Genomic DNA, 18,619 nt, shown 5'->3' on the forward strand with positions numbered 1-18,619 from the left:
GTACAAATCGGTCAAGAATAGAAGTTTAGAACGTGCGCGTGCGTTTCACGCGCCTTCATTTCTCTCTCTCAAAGGCGATTACCAAAGAGAAACCCTAGATCTGAGCGTGTCTTGCCTCTCCGGTATCCGGCATCGTTGTCGGTGCTGTGAGAGGGCCTGTTCTGTTCCTCTTTTGTCTCGGTTTCCCCCTCAGGCAATTTTCTTTGGCTGTTGGAACGGAGATTGGTGGTTTTGGCTTGCTGGCGCATTTCGAGGCTGGATCCAGTGGTGGTTTCAACGGAGGTCCTCCTCACCACCGTGGATCTTTCAATTAAAGGTTTCATCTCATCTCTGGGAGGCTTGGGACGGTTTCCCGGCTTGAGTGAGTCTCCTCGGGTCTGTACTCGACGGTGTAGCTGGTTCTAGATCTTGTGGCAGATAACTTCTTCGCTAGTGTGTGGCTTAGTGGCGGTTGGGTCTCGCATTCGTGTGAATCGATTGTTCTTTGCTTCTGTCTTGAAGCATCGAGGTCCCCTTGGCTTTTCTTGAAGTCTTGTAGCCGCGTTGTCCGTTCAATATGGCGGAGATTTTCCCTCGTCTGCGGACCTGTGATGTTCAGAGCATCAAAGGTCGTTGGTTATGCTAACGCTCTCCTCTCTTCCGAATTCTTCTCTTCACTGTTCTGTCTCTAGCTGTTGATGCTTGTGGTGGTTTTGTTCTTGTTCTATTGTTGGTGTCTTCTTTTTGTTCTGTTGCGACAAGGGTCTGCGCAGCGTAAAACTCTGGTGGGGTTTTTGGTGATGAATAAGAGGCGGCGGTGTGGTCTAGGTGGCTTCACTATCCCGTGGGAGATGGTTCCTTTAGCTTGCGATGGGAATGGTGGTCGGAGGCGGCTTCTCTGGCTACCCGTAGATGCTCTCGTACCGCCGGGTGTGTGTTTAAGTCCGCTATAGCCGTTCCGTTTTTGCATTAGTCCTCGGAGAAACTGTAAGTGTTCCTCTGCTAAGGTTTTGAAGGCTGGCCTAAGTTTGGAATTGCTCGTGTCAACAATGATGAGGATTCGAGCTCTTTGGAGCTGAGGCAACCACACAAATTTTTGGGCTTTTGTTCGGAATCGGTGTTTCTTCTCCTGATTCCTGCTTGCTGAGTTTTTTTGCTTGTGTTTCCTTGTTGTTTGTTGTCTTGTTTGTTGTGACGAGGTATTGTCTTGGCTGTTGTTCTGAAGCCGTGATATTTGCCTTGTTTTGCTACGGCAAGGGTTTGCTCGGTGTAAAGCTGTAGTGGAGTTTTTAGTGATGAATAGAGGCGGCGGTTTGGTCTAGGTGGCTTCACTATCCTGTGTGGGTGTGTGATTAAGTCGGCTATAGCCGTTCCGTTTTTGCGTTAGTCCTCGGAGAAGCTGTAGGTGTTCCTCTGCAACGGTTTTGAAGGCTGGCCTAAGTTAGGAACTGCTCGTGGCGACAACGATGAGGATTCAAGCTCTTTCGAGCTGAGGCAACCACGCAAATTTTTGAGCTTTATTGCTCGGAATCGGTGTTTCATCTCTGGACTTTGCTTGGTGGTTTTTTCTCCTTGTACTTCTGTGTTGTTTATGTTTTAGTTTTAGTTGTTTTGTTTAGTTTTTTTGGTCTTTTTCCGCTTCTTCGTAACTTCTGTTAAAAATGCAAAATTGGTATAAAATTTAACTTTTTTCCAAAAAAAAAACAAAAAGAAACCTCGTACAAATCCCATCCGGTTTGGTTCGACCAGTTGTCCATAAGATGAAATGCGTGCCGGTTTATAGTAGTCTCTGTCTCATAAAAATTGATGGTTTTAAATGATCAATGAGTTTAAATATATTATTTTTTTTTACTAAAGAGAAATTATTTAATTTAAACCAATAATAATTCAAATTTTTTTTTTTTTTGTTAACCAAACATTAAATTAGAAGATAACTTCAAGGTTAGTTGCCCAAACTGGAGAGAAAGAGTTTACAAAGGTAGATGCTGAAACTAACAATCTCGAAGAGCGGGCAAGACAATCAGCCCGTACATTAGACGTACGCGGAATCCTCAAAAGCAAAAAGGATGGAAATGATGAGTGAAGTGAGCTAAACTCATCCAACAGATTAGAAAAAGCATGACAATCATCAGGGAACTGCACCATCGCCACTAATTCAGCACAATCCGTCTCGAAACTCTAACATTGAGTGCCCATCGCCAATATGGATGCCATCGCCCAAATCAACGCTTGAAGCTCCCATTAATAACGTTCTATCTTCATTATTACATAATCACCAACCTAACCCTTCCAAAGAATCTGAAGCCTTCCAAGATCCATCGACCTGACACCGGAGACCAGGGAGCCGAATCTCCAAGGGTAAATGATCTAAAGGAACCGAAGTGAAGGACTTAGCCTCCTCCCATAACAACTTATCCATAGTCGCCTGAGTGATAATATCAGCTGGCTCTGCCTCTATACCCTGAAAACCTTTTTTATTTCTATCTTTCCAGATACACCAGACAATCCAAGGAAGACGGAAACTTATATCCGTGGTCACCGACTGGGACGACGCTCGCCAATATAGGAAATCTAAGTTCGGAAAAATAGAACCATATGGAAAATACCTACCTCGCAAAACCCGAGCCATAAGAGACGTTGGGTAGTGAATTAACCGCCAATACTGCTTAGCCAACATAGCATCATTGAACTGTTCCAAAGCACGAAACCCCAAGCCGCCGTCACATTTATCTTTACACATCTTATCCCAAGCAACCCAGTGCAAACCGCGGGCCTTATCGTTAGACTTCCGCCAAAAATTTGAGATAGCACTCGTTAAGTTAGACGTTAGATCCTTTGGCAACTTATAACAAGACATAACATGGGTTGGGAGAGCCAACGCTACCGATTTAATCATAACTTCCTTCCCACCTTCCGATAAATATTTTGTAGACCAACCATTCACGCGATCATCCAAACGGTCATTAACGTATCTAAAAACCTTAGTTCTCGAACCCTGGAGATTTTCCGGGATACCCAAATACAAACCCATACCACCTTCTTTGGAGATTCCCATTACCGATTTCAATTGAGTCCTTATTTCGGGGGAAACTTTTTTGCCAAACATGATGGATGATTTCTCTAAGTTAACCTCCTGCCCAGACGCTTTCCCGTAATCTTCAATAATTCCCAATACCGTAGAACATTCAGCTGCCTCTGCCTTACAGAAGAACAAACTATCATCAGCAAACAACAAATGTGAGATAGTGGGACAATCTCGAGCTAGCTTGATATCTGAAATCCTCTGTTCTCTTTCAGCCTTCTTAATATTGGCAAATAAGACCTCCGTACATAAAATAAACAAATAAGGAGATAAAGGATCCCCCTGACAAAGACCCCTCTGTGGCTTAATAAAGCCTTTAGGCTGACCATTTAAAATGACTTGATACGAAACGGAAGAAACACACCACATAATCCAGGAAACCCATTTCCTATCAAAACCCAGCTTAACCATAACTACTTCCAAAAAATCCCACTCTGCACGATCATATGACTTACTCATGTCTGTCTTGAAAGCCAAAAACTCCGATTTACATTGAGGATTGGTATTTAAACCATGAAACATCTCCTGGGCCACCAGTATATTATCAGTGATTAAACGTCCAGAAACAAAAGCCGATTGTGTTTCTGAAACAAGGGATGGGAGAACTCGCTTGAGCCGAAAACACAGAATTTTAGAGATAATCTTATAACACACATTACAAAGGCTAATCGGCCTAAACTCCGACATCCGTTGGGCTTGTTCCGTTTTAGGAATGAGACAAATATTCGTTTCATTTAACCGTGGATCGAAACGATCTGTGCGAAAAAAATCCTTCACCAAATCCACGAGATCTCCTTTAAGAATGGACCAGAACCTCTGAAAGAACAAAGCCGTCATTCCGTCAGGTCCTGGTGTCTTTTCAGGATGCATAGCAAATAAAGCTTTGCGAACCTCTAATTCTGTGATCTCCTTGATCAGAATCCTATTCATGTTAGTCGTGATTAGCTGAGGAATTTCCTGGAGTATCTGCGAGACATCCGTATTTTATATATTTTCAATGATTACTTCTTAAAATTTACAAAACATCAATTTTTGTGGAAAAAAAAAAAAAAAATTCCACAACATGAATCTTTATGACATAGAGGGAGTAACTCACAAGCACTACGTTTCTCAGTCTTCATCTTCTAAAAAGGTTTCTCTCATTCACGGGACCGATTTGGTCAAAAGCCATTTAATACTCCTTGATCTAGTAGTAGACTCCGCCGCCGATTCTATGGCATCTCACCACCACCACGGCTGCGTACGCCACCAGAACCACCACAATAAAATCCCTCTATTCGCCACATCATCACACTGCTGCACTCAAATCAACCACCCTTCTCCGCCGCCGCCGCCGCCGGAAGATAATCTTATTCATCTCGTCGCTACTTACCTCCAAAATCAGCAGCAACAAGAAACACAATGCTCATGCGAAGCCTCGTGTCAAAACATCAATGTCGTTAGTGGTCAGCACCGTGTTTTGCGCCAGCAGAAGAGTGTTCCACGAGAATACGACCAAGATGTTCTGTCTTGTCTTCTCCGCAAAATCGATGATCTTGAATCGTCGCTCAGCAAGTTTTCATCTTGCTATGACCGACGTCGTCGAGATCGACACTCTACGCTGAGAGATTCGGCGGCGCGTGTCATCCAAACCCATTTCCGGTCTTACCTTGTTCACAGATCCATATCCTTTAGGCAACTCAAGGAGCTTGCAACGATCAAATCTACCTTCCTGTCTCTCAAGTCTTCTGTTTCAGGGAAACCCATTTTCCCTTTCAAAGCTGTTTCTCAGAAAGCTACAGACCTGCTTCTTCAACTTGACTCGATTCAGGTATTAAACACTTTGTGAATCCTTCTGTTTATTAAGTTTTTTTTTCTTTCAGATCTTTGATTTAGTATCATTGTCTCTTTATTAGGGTAGGATTGATCCAATGATACGAAGTAGTAAGAGATCATTGAGCAGAGATTTGGTGAGGTTTTTGCAGTATGTTGATGATTGTGCTGTTAAAAGGAGTGATTTTGTTGCTAAGTCTTCAATAACCGTGAGTAGCCGCAGCAAACTTAATGGCAAAAAGCCTCAGGGTTTTGGTGTAGCTGATGACAGAACAATAGAGAAATCGAGGAAAGTCTTTGTTACTTCTAGTGAGGATGAAGATAGCAATGCAGACATGACTGTTGATAGTGAAGAAGTTCCAGTGAGTAGTATTGATAAGAGGAAGATTGGTAGCTCTAACTCTAGAACCGGGGCTGTGATAAAAGGCAATGTAGTGAAGCCTTCGGGTAGGACATTTGTTTTATTGGACAAGAACAGGAATGTGTATCATCAGGTATATGGCAATACGCATAATCTGACTTCGAGTGCGGAGGATGATTCAGTTGATGGTCACGAGGAACCCCTCGTGATGTCTAGGGATAGTAGAAGGAGGCATAGTTTGAAAACTAGGAACGGGGTTTCAGTGAATGGAAGTGGAGCGAAAACAAGCCGGGTGGTGAAAGCTGTGAGCGTTGATGGAAATGGGAATGTATGTAAGGTTTATGGAGATACAGATGACCTTACTTCAAGTGCAGAGGATGATGATTCAGTTGATGATGGAGAGGAAACCCTCGTGATGTCCCGGGATGATGGAAAGAGGCATAGTTTGAAAACTGGGAACAGGGTTTTGGTGAAAGGAAGTGGAGGAAAAACAATCCCAGTGGTGAAAACTGTGAGCTTTGATGAGAATGGGAACGTGTATAAGGCTTATGGAGATACGCCAGAGTCAAGCGTAAGCGAGGAAGGTGACTCGACAAGCGGATCAAATGGTGGAAATGGAGAAGGGAAAGGGAATGTGAATGAGGTTGAGGAAATCAAATACGTTCCAAAAGAAAACGAGAGCTTTAAAGATGATGATGAAGAAGAAGAAACTGATTCTGAAAATGAAGTCTCTTCTTCAGAGGGCAGTGAAGGAGTTACAAGAAACATGAACCACCAAGGAAATGACAAACACGAGAGGGAAATCCAGGTTCAAAAAGGAAGCTTAATGTTCTCTCCTCCATTGCCATTGCAAATGGAGCCTTGACCAGTGTGGCATGAAAAGAATCAAAGTCCTCCAAAGCGATAGCTTCATTGGTTATGACTAGTTTAATTCCAAAAACCTGCATTTTGCTATGTTTTAGAAACTCAATGAGATAACCTTTTTAGTTGTAGAATATTGTAACATAACTGCATTGTGAGTGTTTCCTTGGTTTGCTCATTCCACTTCCGTCTTTCTGTAATCTCTGTTGGATATGGGCTACGCCCAATATGCCACTCGGCCCAACAAAATTCATTAATTACAATCTCGGCCCGACAAGATTGGGAGCAAATCCACTAATTCCCGCAAAAGGGCAATCTCGGGAATTCACGACGGTAACCCTAGACATCCCTAGGTCAACAGTCCCCTATAAAAGGAGAAAGCATTTATTGGGATCAGCATCCTGACCCGCGGACAATACCTACAGAGCAATACTTTGCGTCGAAAACTGCGATTGTCTTTCGTATAATTTTTTCTTGTTTTCAGTTCGTCACTTTAAGCTTGCTAGTTCGTTTGTGAACTAACAAGCTCTAACCCGACTTGTTTTAAGTGACGATCTCACGTTTTCCCCAATTAATAAAAGAACTTGCTTGCTCTTTCCCACAAAATCTTTATTTGTTTAAACTGTGTAATCCCCGGTACAAACAATTGGCGCCTACCATGGGGTAAGAGTAAAGCGTTTCCTTTGACGAATCAAAACCGACGATCCTCACTTCTTCGAAGTCTCAAGAGTCATGACGAACCCCAGCGAAAACTTCAATGAAGCAACAGAGCAGCCAATGGGGGGCGATAGGGGCGAACAAGAACACAAACTGTCCCCCCGCCAAGCTCCCTGCCGAACTCCCTGCCGAACTCCCTGCCAAGCCCAACCGAAGGCTCCTTGCCGAGCCCAGTCGAAGGCCCACTGCCGAGCACAGTCTCTCCACCGGCGCCTGACGCGTCCTCCGAGCCTCCCGTAGCTGCACACGCCGAAGCCGGACCTGCCGCAGACCAGCTGGTTACCAACGCCGCTGCTCTCCTCACCGCCGCTCTCACCAACGCTACCACTCTCCCCAGCGCCACTCTCCCCTTACCTGTACAAAGAAACAAACTCGACGATATGATGCAGGTCATTCTCGGTCGTCTTGATGGCCAGGAAACACGAACGAACGAACGGCTCGAGGCCATCGCAGCTGCACAAGAGGCCTCGCAGAACCAAATCAGCAAGCTCCAACGAAGGAGGGGCGAGCGCCGAAACGACAGCAGTCCTACCGGTGAGAACGAGAATCCTCCCCCAGCACAACCTTCTGTGGAGGACCGATACGACGGCCACAAACGCCGCCCGACATAAATTATCGTAGGATCCGTTGATCGACGCAGTAGAGAGGAGCCAAATGAGGAGCTGCGAGACGGCCAAGACCAAAGGAGCGGTAGCCCGCCGACTCCGACATTGCCGATCCAACAGCCCGAGGCCGATCTCAAGGATGAAACCATACGATGCCTAGAGGCGATGGTCCACGAACTCTCTTCCAGAGTCCATCGAGCCACGAGCTCTGCTACCAACCTCGATCGAGTGCTCGAAGAAGTCCAGCGCTCACCGTTTACGGCACGAATCTCCCGCTTTCAAGTCCGTTACGTAAACAAGTTTAAGTTCACCCTGTACAACGGATTAGACGATCTGAAACCATTTTTGACGTCAATGAGTTTTGCAATCAGCCGAGCTCATTTCAGTGATGAAGAGTACGAAGCTGGCTGCTGCCAGCTATTCGTTGAGAATTTAGCCCATGAGGCTCTAGGGTGGGTCTCCCGGCTCCCGTCAAACTCGATAGGGAGCTATCACGAGCTTACCACCGCTTTTCTCCAACATCACTCTACATTCATGATTCGAGGTGCGTCGAATGCCGATCTCTGGAACATGTTCCAGCGAAACGACGAATCTCTCCGAGACTTCATGGAGAGGTTTAAAAGAATCGTCTCGAAACTCTCAATTGCCGACGACACGGCAATATCAGCTCTCCGAAATGCTCTCGCTCACGGCTCCCAATTTAGGGAGGACGGAATAATACACGAGCCTCTGACTCTGGATGACGCACTACACCGTGCTAACTGATACATAGAGTTAGACGAAAAGAAGGCATCGAGGACAAACCGTCCAGAACCCCCGGCCCCCAAATCGTCCAAAGGAAAAGAGAAGGCACAAGACGAGCATCACGAGTCTCGTCAACACTTTGACAAAGAATACGCTGATAAGTTGGACAAAGGAAAGAAAGTCCAAACGTTTGCAGTTAGCAATCAAGATCCCAAGGCATCTTCATCAAGGCCCTGGAATAACAAGTGGGTCCGAGACCCATCAGGAAAGGGTGGCAACAAATATTGAATACCACAAGCGAGCAGGACACTCAACAGAAGAGTGCCGCACCCTCCAACAAATATTGCTCGACAAATTTAAAGAGGGCCAAATTGACGTCGATCTCGAGCGACGACAAATAGCCGTTCACAGGGATAACCATTTCTTCAATCCTGAGAACGAAAACCCAAGCAAGCAATATAACACTCCGGCTCCACGCCGAAGACCCGAAACCCTACCTCCGCCCCCACCATCAACCCATAAAAGGAATCCCGAGCGAACTGAGGATGCAAACGCTCCGGCTCCACGCCAAAGAATAAACATGATCATCGGTGGTCTGGCGACTTGCCGAGACTCGGTCCGTTCTATCAAAGCTTATCGACGGGGACTAGAGGTCAAGCGAAGATGGTTAGCTCAAAGCACGCCACCTACTACGAACTCCGATCTAATAGTGTTCACAGAGGCCGACGCATCGGGTTTAACTGGGCCTCATAACGACCCACTGGTGGTTGAGATGGAGATTGGCTAAAGCATGGTTACCAAAATCTTGATCGACACAAGTAGTTCGGTAAACGTCAATTTCAAAGACGTGCTCATTCAAATGGAAATCGACCTGCGGACCACCGAGCACAATGTTCAACCTCTCACCGGATTCGACAGTGATACGGTGATGACGGAAGGCACGATCATGCTACCAGTTTATGTGGGCGGGACGATGCATTGCATCAACTTTGCTATCGTCGACAAGCCGATCGTATACAACGTCATCCTCGGCACTCCTTGGCTGCATAAGATGAAGGCTGTGGCATCAACTTACTACCAGTGCGTAAAGTTCCCAACTCCTAGAGGAATATTTACACTACAAGGGGACCAGCTGGTAGCAAGAACCTGCTTCATCATTGAGCGACAACAATGCCACGCCCGGACATTCACCGTTTTGGACTCAGCTGAGCGCCCAGATAGTCGTGTTCGCCCTAACTCTGAATCAATCATCCAAGTAAACATCGACTCTTCCGACGCAACTCGATGCGTGGGAATTGGGGCCGACCTACCACAACCAATCAAGGACGAACTCGTAAAGTTCCTGTGCCAGAACGCAACAAGCTTTGCATGGAGCATGAGCAGTATGACCGGCATCGACCCCAACATAACCTGCCAAGAGCTCAATGTGGACTTGACGTTCAAGCCGATCAAACAAAGGCGACGAAAGCTCAGTCTATAGCGTACCGCCGCCGTTAACGAAGAAGTCAAAAAATTGCTCGAGGCTGGATCCATCCGTGAGGTTAAGTATTCCGACTGGCCGAGCAATCCAGTCGTGGTAAAGAAAAAGAACGGCAAGTGGCGGGTGTGCGTCGATTTTACCGATCTCAACAAGGCGTGTCCAAAGGATAGCTTCCCCCTACCGCGAATCGACCAACTAGTCGAGGCAACCGCGGGGAACGAACGTTTGTCGTTCATGGATGCATACTCAGGATACAACCAGATTATGATGCAAAAGAGCGATCAGGAGAAAACGGCATTCATCACCGATCAGGGAACTTACTGTTACAAGGTTATGCCATTTGGCCTAAAAAACGCTGGTGCAACCTATCAGCGCCTCGTTAACCGCATGTTTGCCGAGCAGCTCGGACGAACCATGGAAGTTTACATCGATGATATGTTGGTCAAGTCAACCCGAGCCGCTGATCACGTCTTGCATCTCGCTCAGTGTTTTGAAGTGCTAAACCGATACAATATGAAGCTGAACCCAGCCAAGTGCTCGTTCGGCGTGACTTCTGGAGAATTCTTAGGATACCTCGTCACGAAGAGAGGTATCGAAGCTAACCCAAAACAAATTTCGGCGCTTACCAACCTCCCATCTCCCCGCAACACCCGAGAAGTTCAACGCCTCACCGGGCGGATCGCTGCTCTGAACAGATTTATTTCACGATCTACCGATAACTGTCTACCATTCTACCAGTTGCTTCGTAGCAACAAGAAATTCGAATGGGATGATAAGTGCGAGTCTGCTTTCCAAGAACTCAAGCACTACCTAGCTACTCCCCCTGTCCTAGCAAAGCCCGATTAGGGCGAAACTCTATATCTGTACATCGCTGTCTCCGGCTCGGCGGTCAGTGGCGTACTAATCAAGGAGGACAGAGGAGAACAACACCCAATCTTCTATGTGAGTAAAAGCTTAGACGGAGCCGAACTCCGATATCCCACATTAGAAAAACTCCCTTACGCTGTAGTTATTTCGGCCAGGAAGCTTCAGCCGTATTTTCAATCCCACACTATTGAAGTATTAACCAACCAACCCCTGCGAACCATTCTCCACAGCCCTAGTCAATCGGGCCGCCTGGCGAAATGGGCAGTGGAACTCAGCGAGTACGACATCGAATATAAAAACCTTGTTTCACCAACGGGTGAAGTACTCGAGCAATCGTTCCGGCTCGCCTTTCCCGCCTCGAACAACGAGGCCGAGTACGAAGCCTTAATCGCCGGAATGCGATTGGCAATTGGAATTGGGGTGAAAAAGATACAAGTCTTCTGTGACTCACAGTTGGTAACTCACCAGTTTAGTGGCGACTACGAGGCGAAGAACGACCACATGGATGCCTACCTCAGAGTCGTCAGAGACCTGTCCAACAATTTTGAGACATTCGAGCTGAACAAAATTCCCCGGAGTGAAAACGCACCGGCCGACGCTCTGGCCGTCCACGCATCCACCTCCGATCCTGACCTCCGCCGAGTCATCCCTGTCGAGAGCATCGATCGACCAAGCATCGATCTCCTAGCACGCGTCGAGCCCAATATCCAAGATAAGAAAAAGAAAAAACAGATTATCGAACATGAGACTTTCAGCGATCAAGTCTCGAAAAAGCAAAGAACAAAGGACAACACCCCCATACTCACGCTATTCGTCGTTGAACCATCGGCAAATGTACCACCTGTTGAGTTCTCAGCCGAGCAAGGATCCGCGATTATCAAAGAAGGACGAACTTCGTCGTCTCAGGAACAATCGTCACCATCTCACGAACAAGTTTCATCGTCACCATCTCAAGAACAAGCGTCATCATCGCACGCCCAACCCAATCCCGAACTTCACGAGCGACCACACGATTGGCAAGAAGAAATTCGTTGTTTTATCGCAGACGGTATCGTCCCCTCGGACAAATGGGAGGCCCGGCGCCTTCGAACTCGCTGCGCGCATTACACACTTCTCGATGGCAACATCTTTCGTTGGACAGCATCTGGTGCACTTTTGACTTGCGTCAGTCCCGAAGAAATCAATGATGTAATGAGAGAGGTTCACGAAGGTTCCGGCGGTAATCACTCCGGAGGTCGCGCGCTCGCACAACGCATACGCAATAATGGTCATTATTGGCCTACCATGAATGACGACTGCGAGAAATTCGTCGCTAGATGCGAGAAATGCCGAACTGTTGAGAACGACCTCTCCACCATATCCCTTTATGAGATGGGCCATGGATATCGTTGGACCTCTCCCTGCGTCCCGTCAGAAGAAATACATTCTCATTATGACGGATTATTTCACCAAATGGGTTGAAGCTGAAGCCTATGCAAAAATCGGAACAAACGAAGTCCAAAAATTTGTGTGGAAAAACATCATTTGTAGGCACGGAATTCCGTATGAGATTGTCACTGACAACGGCGCGCAGTTCACTTCGCTCCAATTCGAAGGTTTTTGCGCGAAGTGGAGAATCCGTTTGAGCAAGTCGACCCCCCGCTATCCACAAGGCAACGGACAAGCCGAGGCAACCAATAAGACCATCATTGATGGACTAAAGAAACGAATCGAAGATAAGAAAGGTCTCTGGGCCGACGAGCTCGATGGCGTTCTATGGTCACACCGAACTTCCCCGCGCCGATCAACAAGAAGGACACCGTTCTCTCTTGCGCATGGAATGGAAGCCCTTGCACCAGAGGAAATTGGCGTACCTACCTTACGACGCTCAATGCTCGTTCACGATCCTACTCTCAATACTAAGATGATGCTCGATACCCTCGACACTCTCGAAGAAGAACGCGACAAGGCACTTCTTCGAATTCTGAACTATCAACAGCAAGCCGCTAAATATTACAACAAGAAGGTGAAACCACGCCACTTTGACGAAGGCTATCTCGTCCTCCGAAAAGTCTTCGAGAACACTGCCAAGCTCAACGCAGTAAAAATGGGCGCTCATTGGGAGGGCCCTTACCTGATTTCCAAGGTCGTCACTCCCGGAGTCTACGAGCTGCTCGCCATGGACGGCACACCAATTCCTCGCTCATGGAATTCCGGCAACCTTAAACGTTATTACCGTTAGAACGGCCGCACTACAAAAAAAAAAAAAAAAAAAAAAGAACGCTCGTACTACCGAGCTCTCCCTTTGTAATATGAACTACGAATGGCTTGATCCCTTTTCTAAGGGTACGTAGGCAGCCCGTCACAAGGCACAGCTATACCAAAAAATTAAAAACAAAAGTTTCAACCTGTCAAAACACACGAGCTCTCTCGAACGAGTCCATCTTTGCGAGATGTCCAGCTATTACATCGACCCTCTGGCCAAGGGAACGATTTAAAACGCGTTCCTCATGGATGCAGCGGTGAAATAATCTGCATAAATAAGCCGACCCAGATCGCATTCAGCTAGCAGGCGGTTAAGTTTGTATAAGCCAAGCTCTTACTTGCACTCTCTTGCCGACCTCGTGGCACACACAGGGTAAGCCGTACACCAGAGCCGCACCTAGAAGGTACGACGAGCTCATCTTGACTACCACCCTAAAGATTTGGTATTCGATACACGTAATAGGATAAACCAGGAGACGTCTTGCACCGTAAAGTACAACTCGATACCAAAGATAGGAAAAACACAAAAACATTCTTATTCCATAAACATTTTTATTCCAGAAGAACACAAGGACAAGGAAACGAAAGCCAAATACAAAAGGCCACATTCGGCACAAAAAAAAACTAACAGAACAAACAAGTCTCAAAGTGCAAACTTAGTCTTCAAATCCCAGATCGGCATCGGAGGCTTTATCAAACTCAAGCTCGCCGATCTTCACGTGCCAGACTTGGCACTCCCTCCGCAGACTTTCCAGCGTGTCCATCGGAACATTCGCACCCCTAGCAACCATCTCCTCGAGATACGAGCGAATCCCCTTAGCACGGTTGCTTTCAACGAAGAAATGGTCCGTGCACTCTAAATAGATAATGTAACGACGCAATATGTCAACCCGAGTCCGGCATGCGTCAAGCTCGGGCCGACCTTCGAAGGGCTTGCTCCCAATAGGCTCGAGATCGTCCGCTTCAAGGACGGGAATCTCCACCTCAGCCAATGACGCCTCACGACGAGAGCGCTCCTCTAACAAACGATCCCATCTCCATTTCGGGACTAAAAATCCCTCGTCCATCATAGTTTCAAGATATCCGATAATTCCGTCAACACGATGAAACTAGAAATGACGCTCGAACTTTCGACGCGTAGCGAGAATGTAAGCTCTCAACCTCTGGATCCGAGCGCGATAAAACTCCATCTCGGAAAGAACTACGTCATCGGACCTCACAAAGAGCCGCTCTCGCGCCCTCCTCAGCCATGCCGACCTCGTTGTCACAGGCATATGACCGATCTCAACTACTCTAAAATCAAAAGGAGAGGTTTATCTTTAAAACAAGAAAGGAGGATGATGAGAAATGAGCAACTTGAAGACTAATTTATAGAACAAATAGTACAATTTTCGAGGCGAAGCAATTAATACCGCAATTCTCGAAAAACACATCCATAGAATGATGAACACATATCATAAAATCAGAAGACAACACATAAAGCAAATCCAATCATAATGCAAAGGTTCAAAAAGAAAATACACCGCCTAAACGGCTCAACAGTCACTACAAAATGGGAATAGGTTCTAATAGAACAACAAGACAAAAGCAAGTCACTGCTCGGCAGCAACCTGAGCGTCCGAGGCCGCAGGTGCCCCTGCCATGACGACCTCCTCTCCTACGATCACGGAAACCTCCGCCGCCTGAAGATTCGTAGGAACGATCCCAGTCTCTGGAAGAGCCTCGAGGTCGCTGTCCAAAACGTCGGCGATATCGAAACCAAGAACCTTGTCCTCCCACATCTTCGCATCAACCTCCAAGCCGAGCAAAGTCTTCGACGGAATGACCGTACCACTCTTCACCAGCTCCTGAAGACAATCATAGGTGCCGGTCACCTGGCTCAAAGTCAGAAGAGACTCCTGCGCCACTCTGTTGTCAATAATATGCTTCCTCATCCTCTCAATACGAGACCTGTAGCCAGCAACCTCGACATCGACGTCATGCCGCTCCGCTTGCAGCTGCTGCAACTGCGCCTTCTGAAATGCGTGATCGACCTCGAACTGCTCGAGACGAGAGCGGGAAGCGTCAAGAGAAGCCTTGAGATCAGCCACCTGCTTCCTGAAACCGGCAGTTTGCTTCGTAAGAACGGTAGAAACCCCCCGCTCTTTTTCAAGATCCTAACGAAGCTCCTCAGCCGATCTCCTCGACGGTTCAGAAGTACGAGAATCAGCAAGTTGCTTCTCCAGCTCAGCAATGCGACGCTCGTACGAGACGACCATGCGATTCACACCACCACCATCCTGAAATGCAAGAAATAATGAATCAAGATGATAATTGGGAAAATTCAATCAAGAACATAAAGAGAAATGCTAACCTGGAAGTGTTTCCGAGCCCACGACCGATACAGCTCGGGATCATAGAGGGAACCCACAGAGGGGAGCGGGTCGAAGGAGCCGCAAACCTTGCTAACGAGCTCACCACAAGCAGCAACGTTGTTGATGAACAACTCATCCTTCGTCTTGTAAGAAAAAGAGAACGAATCATCAATCTCAGTGGTGTCGCGCGGTATGCCATCCCTCCTAGATATCTTGGACGACTCGGGCTCGGGAACAACCACCTCACCATGAGAAGCTCTCTTCCTCGATGGAGTAGGACGCCCAGAATCAGCGACAACGATCGCCAGGGCATCAGAAGCCTCGCCACGTGACTTCTGTGCACGCGGAACGACAGCAGGAACCTTGGCAGCTCTTTTGTCGGCACGGATAGCGGCCACCTCCGCCGATCTTAAATCTCCTGCAACTCGCAGATCAGCACCTCCGCCGGCTGACGGGTCAACGACTTCAGTGTCGGCAGCGCGCGAAGAAGACCCAGCATCAACGGCCTTCTTGAACTGATCGGCGTATCGAGGAAGACGAGTGTTTACTTTTCCCATCCCTAAGCGCGGTAGACCTAAAAAGGAAAACAAAAGTGTGACGACCCAATAACCACCAAGGAGAGCAACAATCGATACAACAGAATAAGCAGGAAACTCACGAGATCTCTGAGTAATCGAAGGCCAATGGAGCGCCCCTAGTGTATGATCTGTCTGAGATTATCGAAAAAACCTGGAGGATGAGCGCGCAAACGGACGACAGGCTCTGCAAACACCAACAAAAACAAGGAAAGGGTCAGAAACCAGTCAAATGGCAATCAAACAAGTATGAGTGAGAAACTATGAAGCTACCGGGAAACATATTCCACTCAGTAGCACAAAACACATCGAGATCGTCAAACGAAATTTCATCCCGCTTAACAAAGTATCTTTTCTCAGCCCCGACGAATCTTTTCTCAGCCCCGACGATTATCTGATGACCCGATTTAGCACTGATGTAGAAGTATCCCGGACTACCTCTAACTTTTGTGAACTTGGTGGCTTCCTCCAGAAAATACACATCAACCTCTATACCACAGTTGGTACCAAGTATCGCCAAACCGACCGCATTACGGATACCTCCCACAGAAAGCTGAGAAATGGCAATCCTACGCCTCGCAGAATAACGTATCAAATATTCCGGCAAAGGGAACCAAAGACCGCATTCAGTAAAGTAATGCTCAAAAAGCGCAATGAAACCTGTCGGAGGCATCCAAAGACGTTCGTGAGCCTCAGGAACCCAGAAAACCAATCCCTCGGGCATCTTACACCACCGCGCCATCTCAGCAATACTATCCGATGTGCACAACGAAGGACCGTGATCGGCCGGACCGGCTGAAAGATTGGCACCAATCGACGCAGTTCTAAGACCCAAAACAGCCGAACAAGGACCAGTATCCTCGGCCAGGACAACGTCCATAGGACTCCCACCAAACCACTGTCGCTATCTTTGCTGAACTCGAGAATATCAGCAAAATTGTAGTCGTTGGCCAAACTATCAAAATCTCCACACTCTGCTCCAATACCAACACTAATATCATCAAAAACATCTTTATAAGCCGCAAACTCTTCGGAAAAAGTACGCTGGATTCCCGCAAGAGTTTTACCACGCGTATACGTTAGAACTCGGGAGCTCGTCGAAGGACGACCTTCCTTTCTGCACGAAATGCCGACCTCGCGACCACCCACCATGAGATCGGAACCGACCTCAACCCGGCGACTAAATGCGCCGACCTCAGGAGCACCCATTCGTCGAGCTGACATCCTGCTCGCGAGACTGCCGATCTCACCAATTCGACGAGTGGTCGCAGCGCCCTCAACCATGTCGATCTCCGGTTCGTCTCCTATGCCGACCTCGGGCATGCCTTCCACGCCGATCTCACTGACGCTAGGCCGAGCTACGAGATCTCTCATCCCGATCTCACCGACGCTAGGCCGAGCTACGAGATCTCTCATCCCGATCTCGCCGACAGATTGCCGACCTCCGAGATCTCTCATCTCGATCTCGCTGACGCCAGGCCGAGATCTGAGATCTCCCATGCCGAACTCACCAGATCCAGCCACTCTCGGCGGAAAAGCGCCGACCACACCATTCAATCTGGAACCCTCTCGATCCGATCTGCCGATCTCCGCCGATCGACCAGATTCAAACGCTCCGCCTTTCTCAGCCGGATTCACAGAATCCATACGGCGCCGATCTCCGACCATCCGGTTGCCGACCTCGTTCTCTATGCCACCCTCGAAACCCAGCTCGACCTGATGACCTTCAAACCCGCTCAAGCCCGAGCTAGCACGGCAACCTCCATCTCTCCCTGTATTGGCATCGTGCCGATCCCGAACCGAACGGCCTCGCTGACCACCGGCGATCTCCCCATGAGAAGCTCGGCGGCGGCAGCTGCTAGGTCTTCAAGGATATGTGACCAAACAAAGGGGAGAAAAAAATAGAGAGAGAAAGAAGTAAAGACATAAAATAAAAGGATAGAGAGAGAAAATTACCTTTTTATGAAGTGGAGGAAGTGAAGAAAAAGGGAGAAGAGGAAGAGCAAATAAATAAGTAAATAAAACGGAAATTTTACTGCAAAATCCGTCACCTCGATATGCGATATGCCCCTTTTCGGGAAATTCATCGAATACCGCGCTTAGAGTAAAGACCGCTGGATATCCACGGTATCTCTCGAAGAACGAGCCTGGTGACTACAAAAAAATCGTTGTAGCAATTTGTAGGAGCGACCCGAGACGATATGTGCCGAGTAGGCATATTACGGACAATTTAAGTACGCTCGCCGATCGTAGAAGGACTGCCACTCTCCGGACTAAGGGGGGGACTATTGTTGGATATGGGCTACGCCCAATATGCCACTCGGCCCAACCAGATTCATTAATTACAATCTCGGCCCGACAAGATTGGGAGCAAGTCCACTAATTCCCGCAAAAGGGCAATTTCGGGAATTCACGACGGAAACCCTAGACATCCCTAGGTCAACAGTCCCCTATAAAAGGAGAAAGCATTTATTGGGATCAGCATCCTGACCCGCGAACAATACCTACAGAGCAATACTTTGCGTCGAAAACTGCGATTGTCTTTCGTATAATTTGTTCTTGTTTTCAGTTCGTCACTTTAAGCTTGCTAGTTCGTTTGTGAACTAACAAGCTCTAACCCGACTTGTTTTAAATGACGATCTCACGTTTTCCCCGATTAATAAAAGAATTTGCTTGCTCTTTCCCACAAAATCTTTATTTGTTTAAACTGTGTAATCCCCGGTACAAACACTCTCTTTGCCATTTTTCGAGTCGACCCTTTTGTCGTAGACAAATGTTATTCTTTGAGTGATGGTCTCCTCAGTTGCCTGTAGAAACCAGCTTGATTAGGTAGATCAATTGGAGTGTAATCTTTTTTTATTTTTTTTATTTTTTGTGTTTGTAACTCAATAAGAACTTTTTTGTTTGTTGCATTATTCTCGTATCCGTTCAGTACAAA

At 47.3% G+C, this 18,619-nt stretch overlaps 3 protein-coding genes across 3 annotated transcripts; all 3 read left to right on the forward strand.

Moving 5' to 3' along the window:
• LOC104780172 (BAG family molecular chaperone regulator 8, chloroplastic-like) lies at positions 1-6,273 on the forward strand. The gene is made up of 2 exons (XM_010504659.3): positions 1-4,871; positions 4,957-6,273. The coding sequence occupies exons 1-2, from the start codon at positions 4,125-4,127 to the stop codon at positions 6,097-6,099; spliced, it is 1,890 nt and encodes a 629-aa protein (XP_010502961.1). The 5' UTR covers positions 1-4,124; the 3' UTR covers positions 6,100-6,273.
• A 1,309-nt stretch (positions 6,274-7,582) lies between these two features.
• Positions 7,583-8,948, forward strand: LOC147945598 (uncharacterized). Its single transcript, XM_087509308.1, has 3 exons — positions 7,583-8,108; positions 8,190-8,356; positions 8,427-8,948. Exons 1-3 carry the CDS (start codon positions 7,583-7,585, stop codon positions 8,946-8,948), a joined length of 1,215 nt encoding a protein of 404 aa, XP_087365434.1.
• Positions 8,949-8,951: 3 nt separating this feature from the next.
• LOC147945599 (uncharacterized) lies at positions 8,952-9,641 on the forward strand. Its single transcript, XM_087509309.1, has one exon. It carries the CDS (start codon positions 8,952-8,954, stop codon positions 9,639-9,641), a length of 690 nt encoding a protein of 229 aa, XP_087365435.1.
• The last annotated feature ends 8,978 nt before the right edge of the window (positions 9,642-18,619 follow it).

The sequence above is a fragment of the Camelina sativa genome, chromosome 4 (assembly GCF_030686135.1).
Source record: "Camelina sativa cultivar CO46 ecotype springtype chromosome 4, ASM3068613v1".
Classification (NCBI taxonomy): Eukaryota; Viridiplantae; Streptophyta; class Magnoliopsida; order Brassicales; family Brassicaceae; genus Camelina; species Camelina sativa.

Coding starts and splice junctions, on each gene's coding strand:
- LOC104780172 (XM_010504659.3), top strand. CDS start 4,125: ATGAATCTTTATGACATAGAGGGAGTAACTCACAAGCACTACGTTTCT. Junction 4,872..4,956: donor TTCAACTTGACTCGATTCAG/GTATTAAACACT, acceptor TCTCTTTATTAG/GGTAGGATTGATCCAATGAT.
- LOC147945598 (XM_087509308.1), top strand. CDS start 7,583: ATGGTCCACGAACTCTCTTCCAGAGTCCATCGAGCCACGAGCTCTGCT. Junction 8,109..8,189: donor CCGAAATGCTCTCGCTCACG/GCTCCCAATTTA, acceptor ACTGATACATAG/AGTTAGACGAAAAGAAGGCA. Junction 8,357..8,426: donor AGAAAGTCCAAACGTTTGCA/GTTAGCAATCAA, acceptor GAGACCCATCAG/GAAAGGGTGGCAACAAATAT.
- LOC147945599 (XM_087509309.1), top strand. CDS start 8,952: ATGGTTACCAAAATCTTGATCGACACAAGTAGTTCGGTAAACGTCAAT.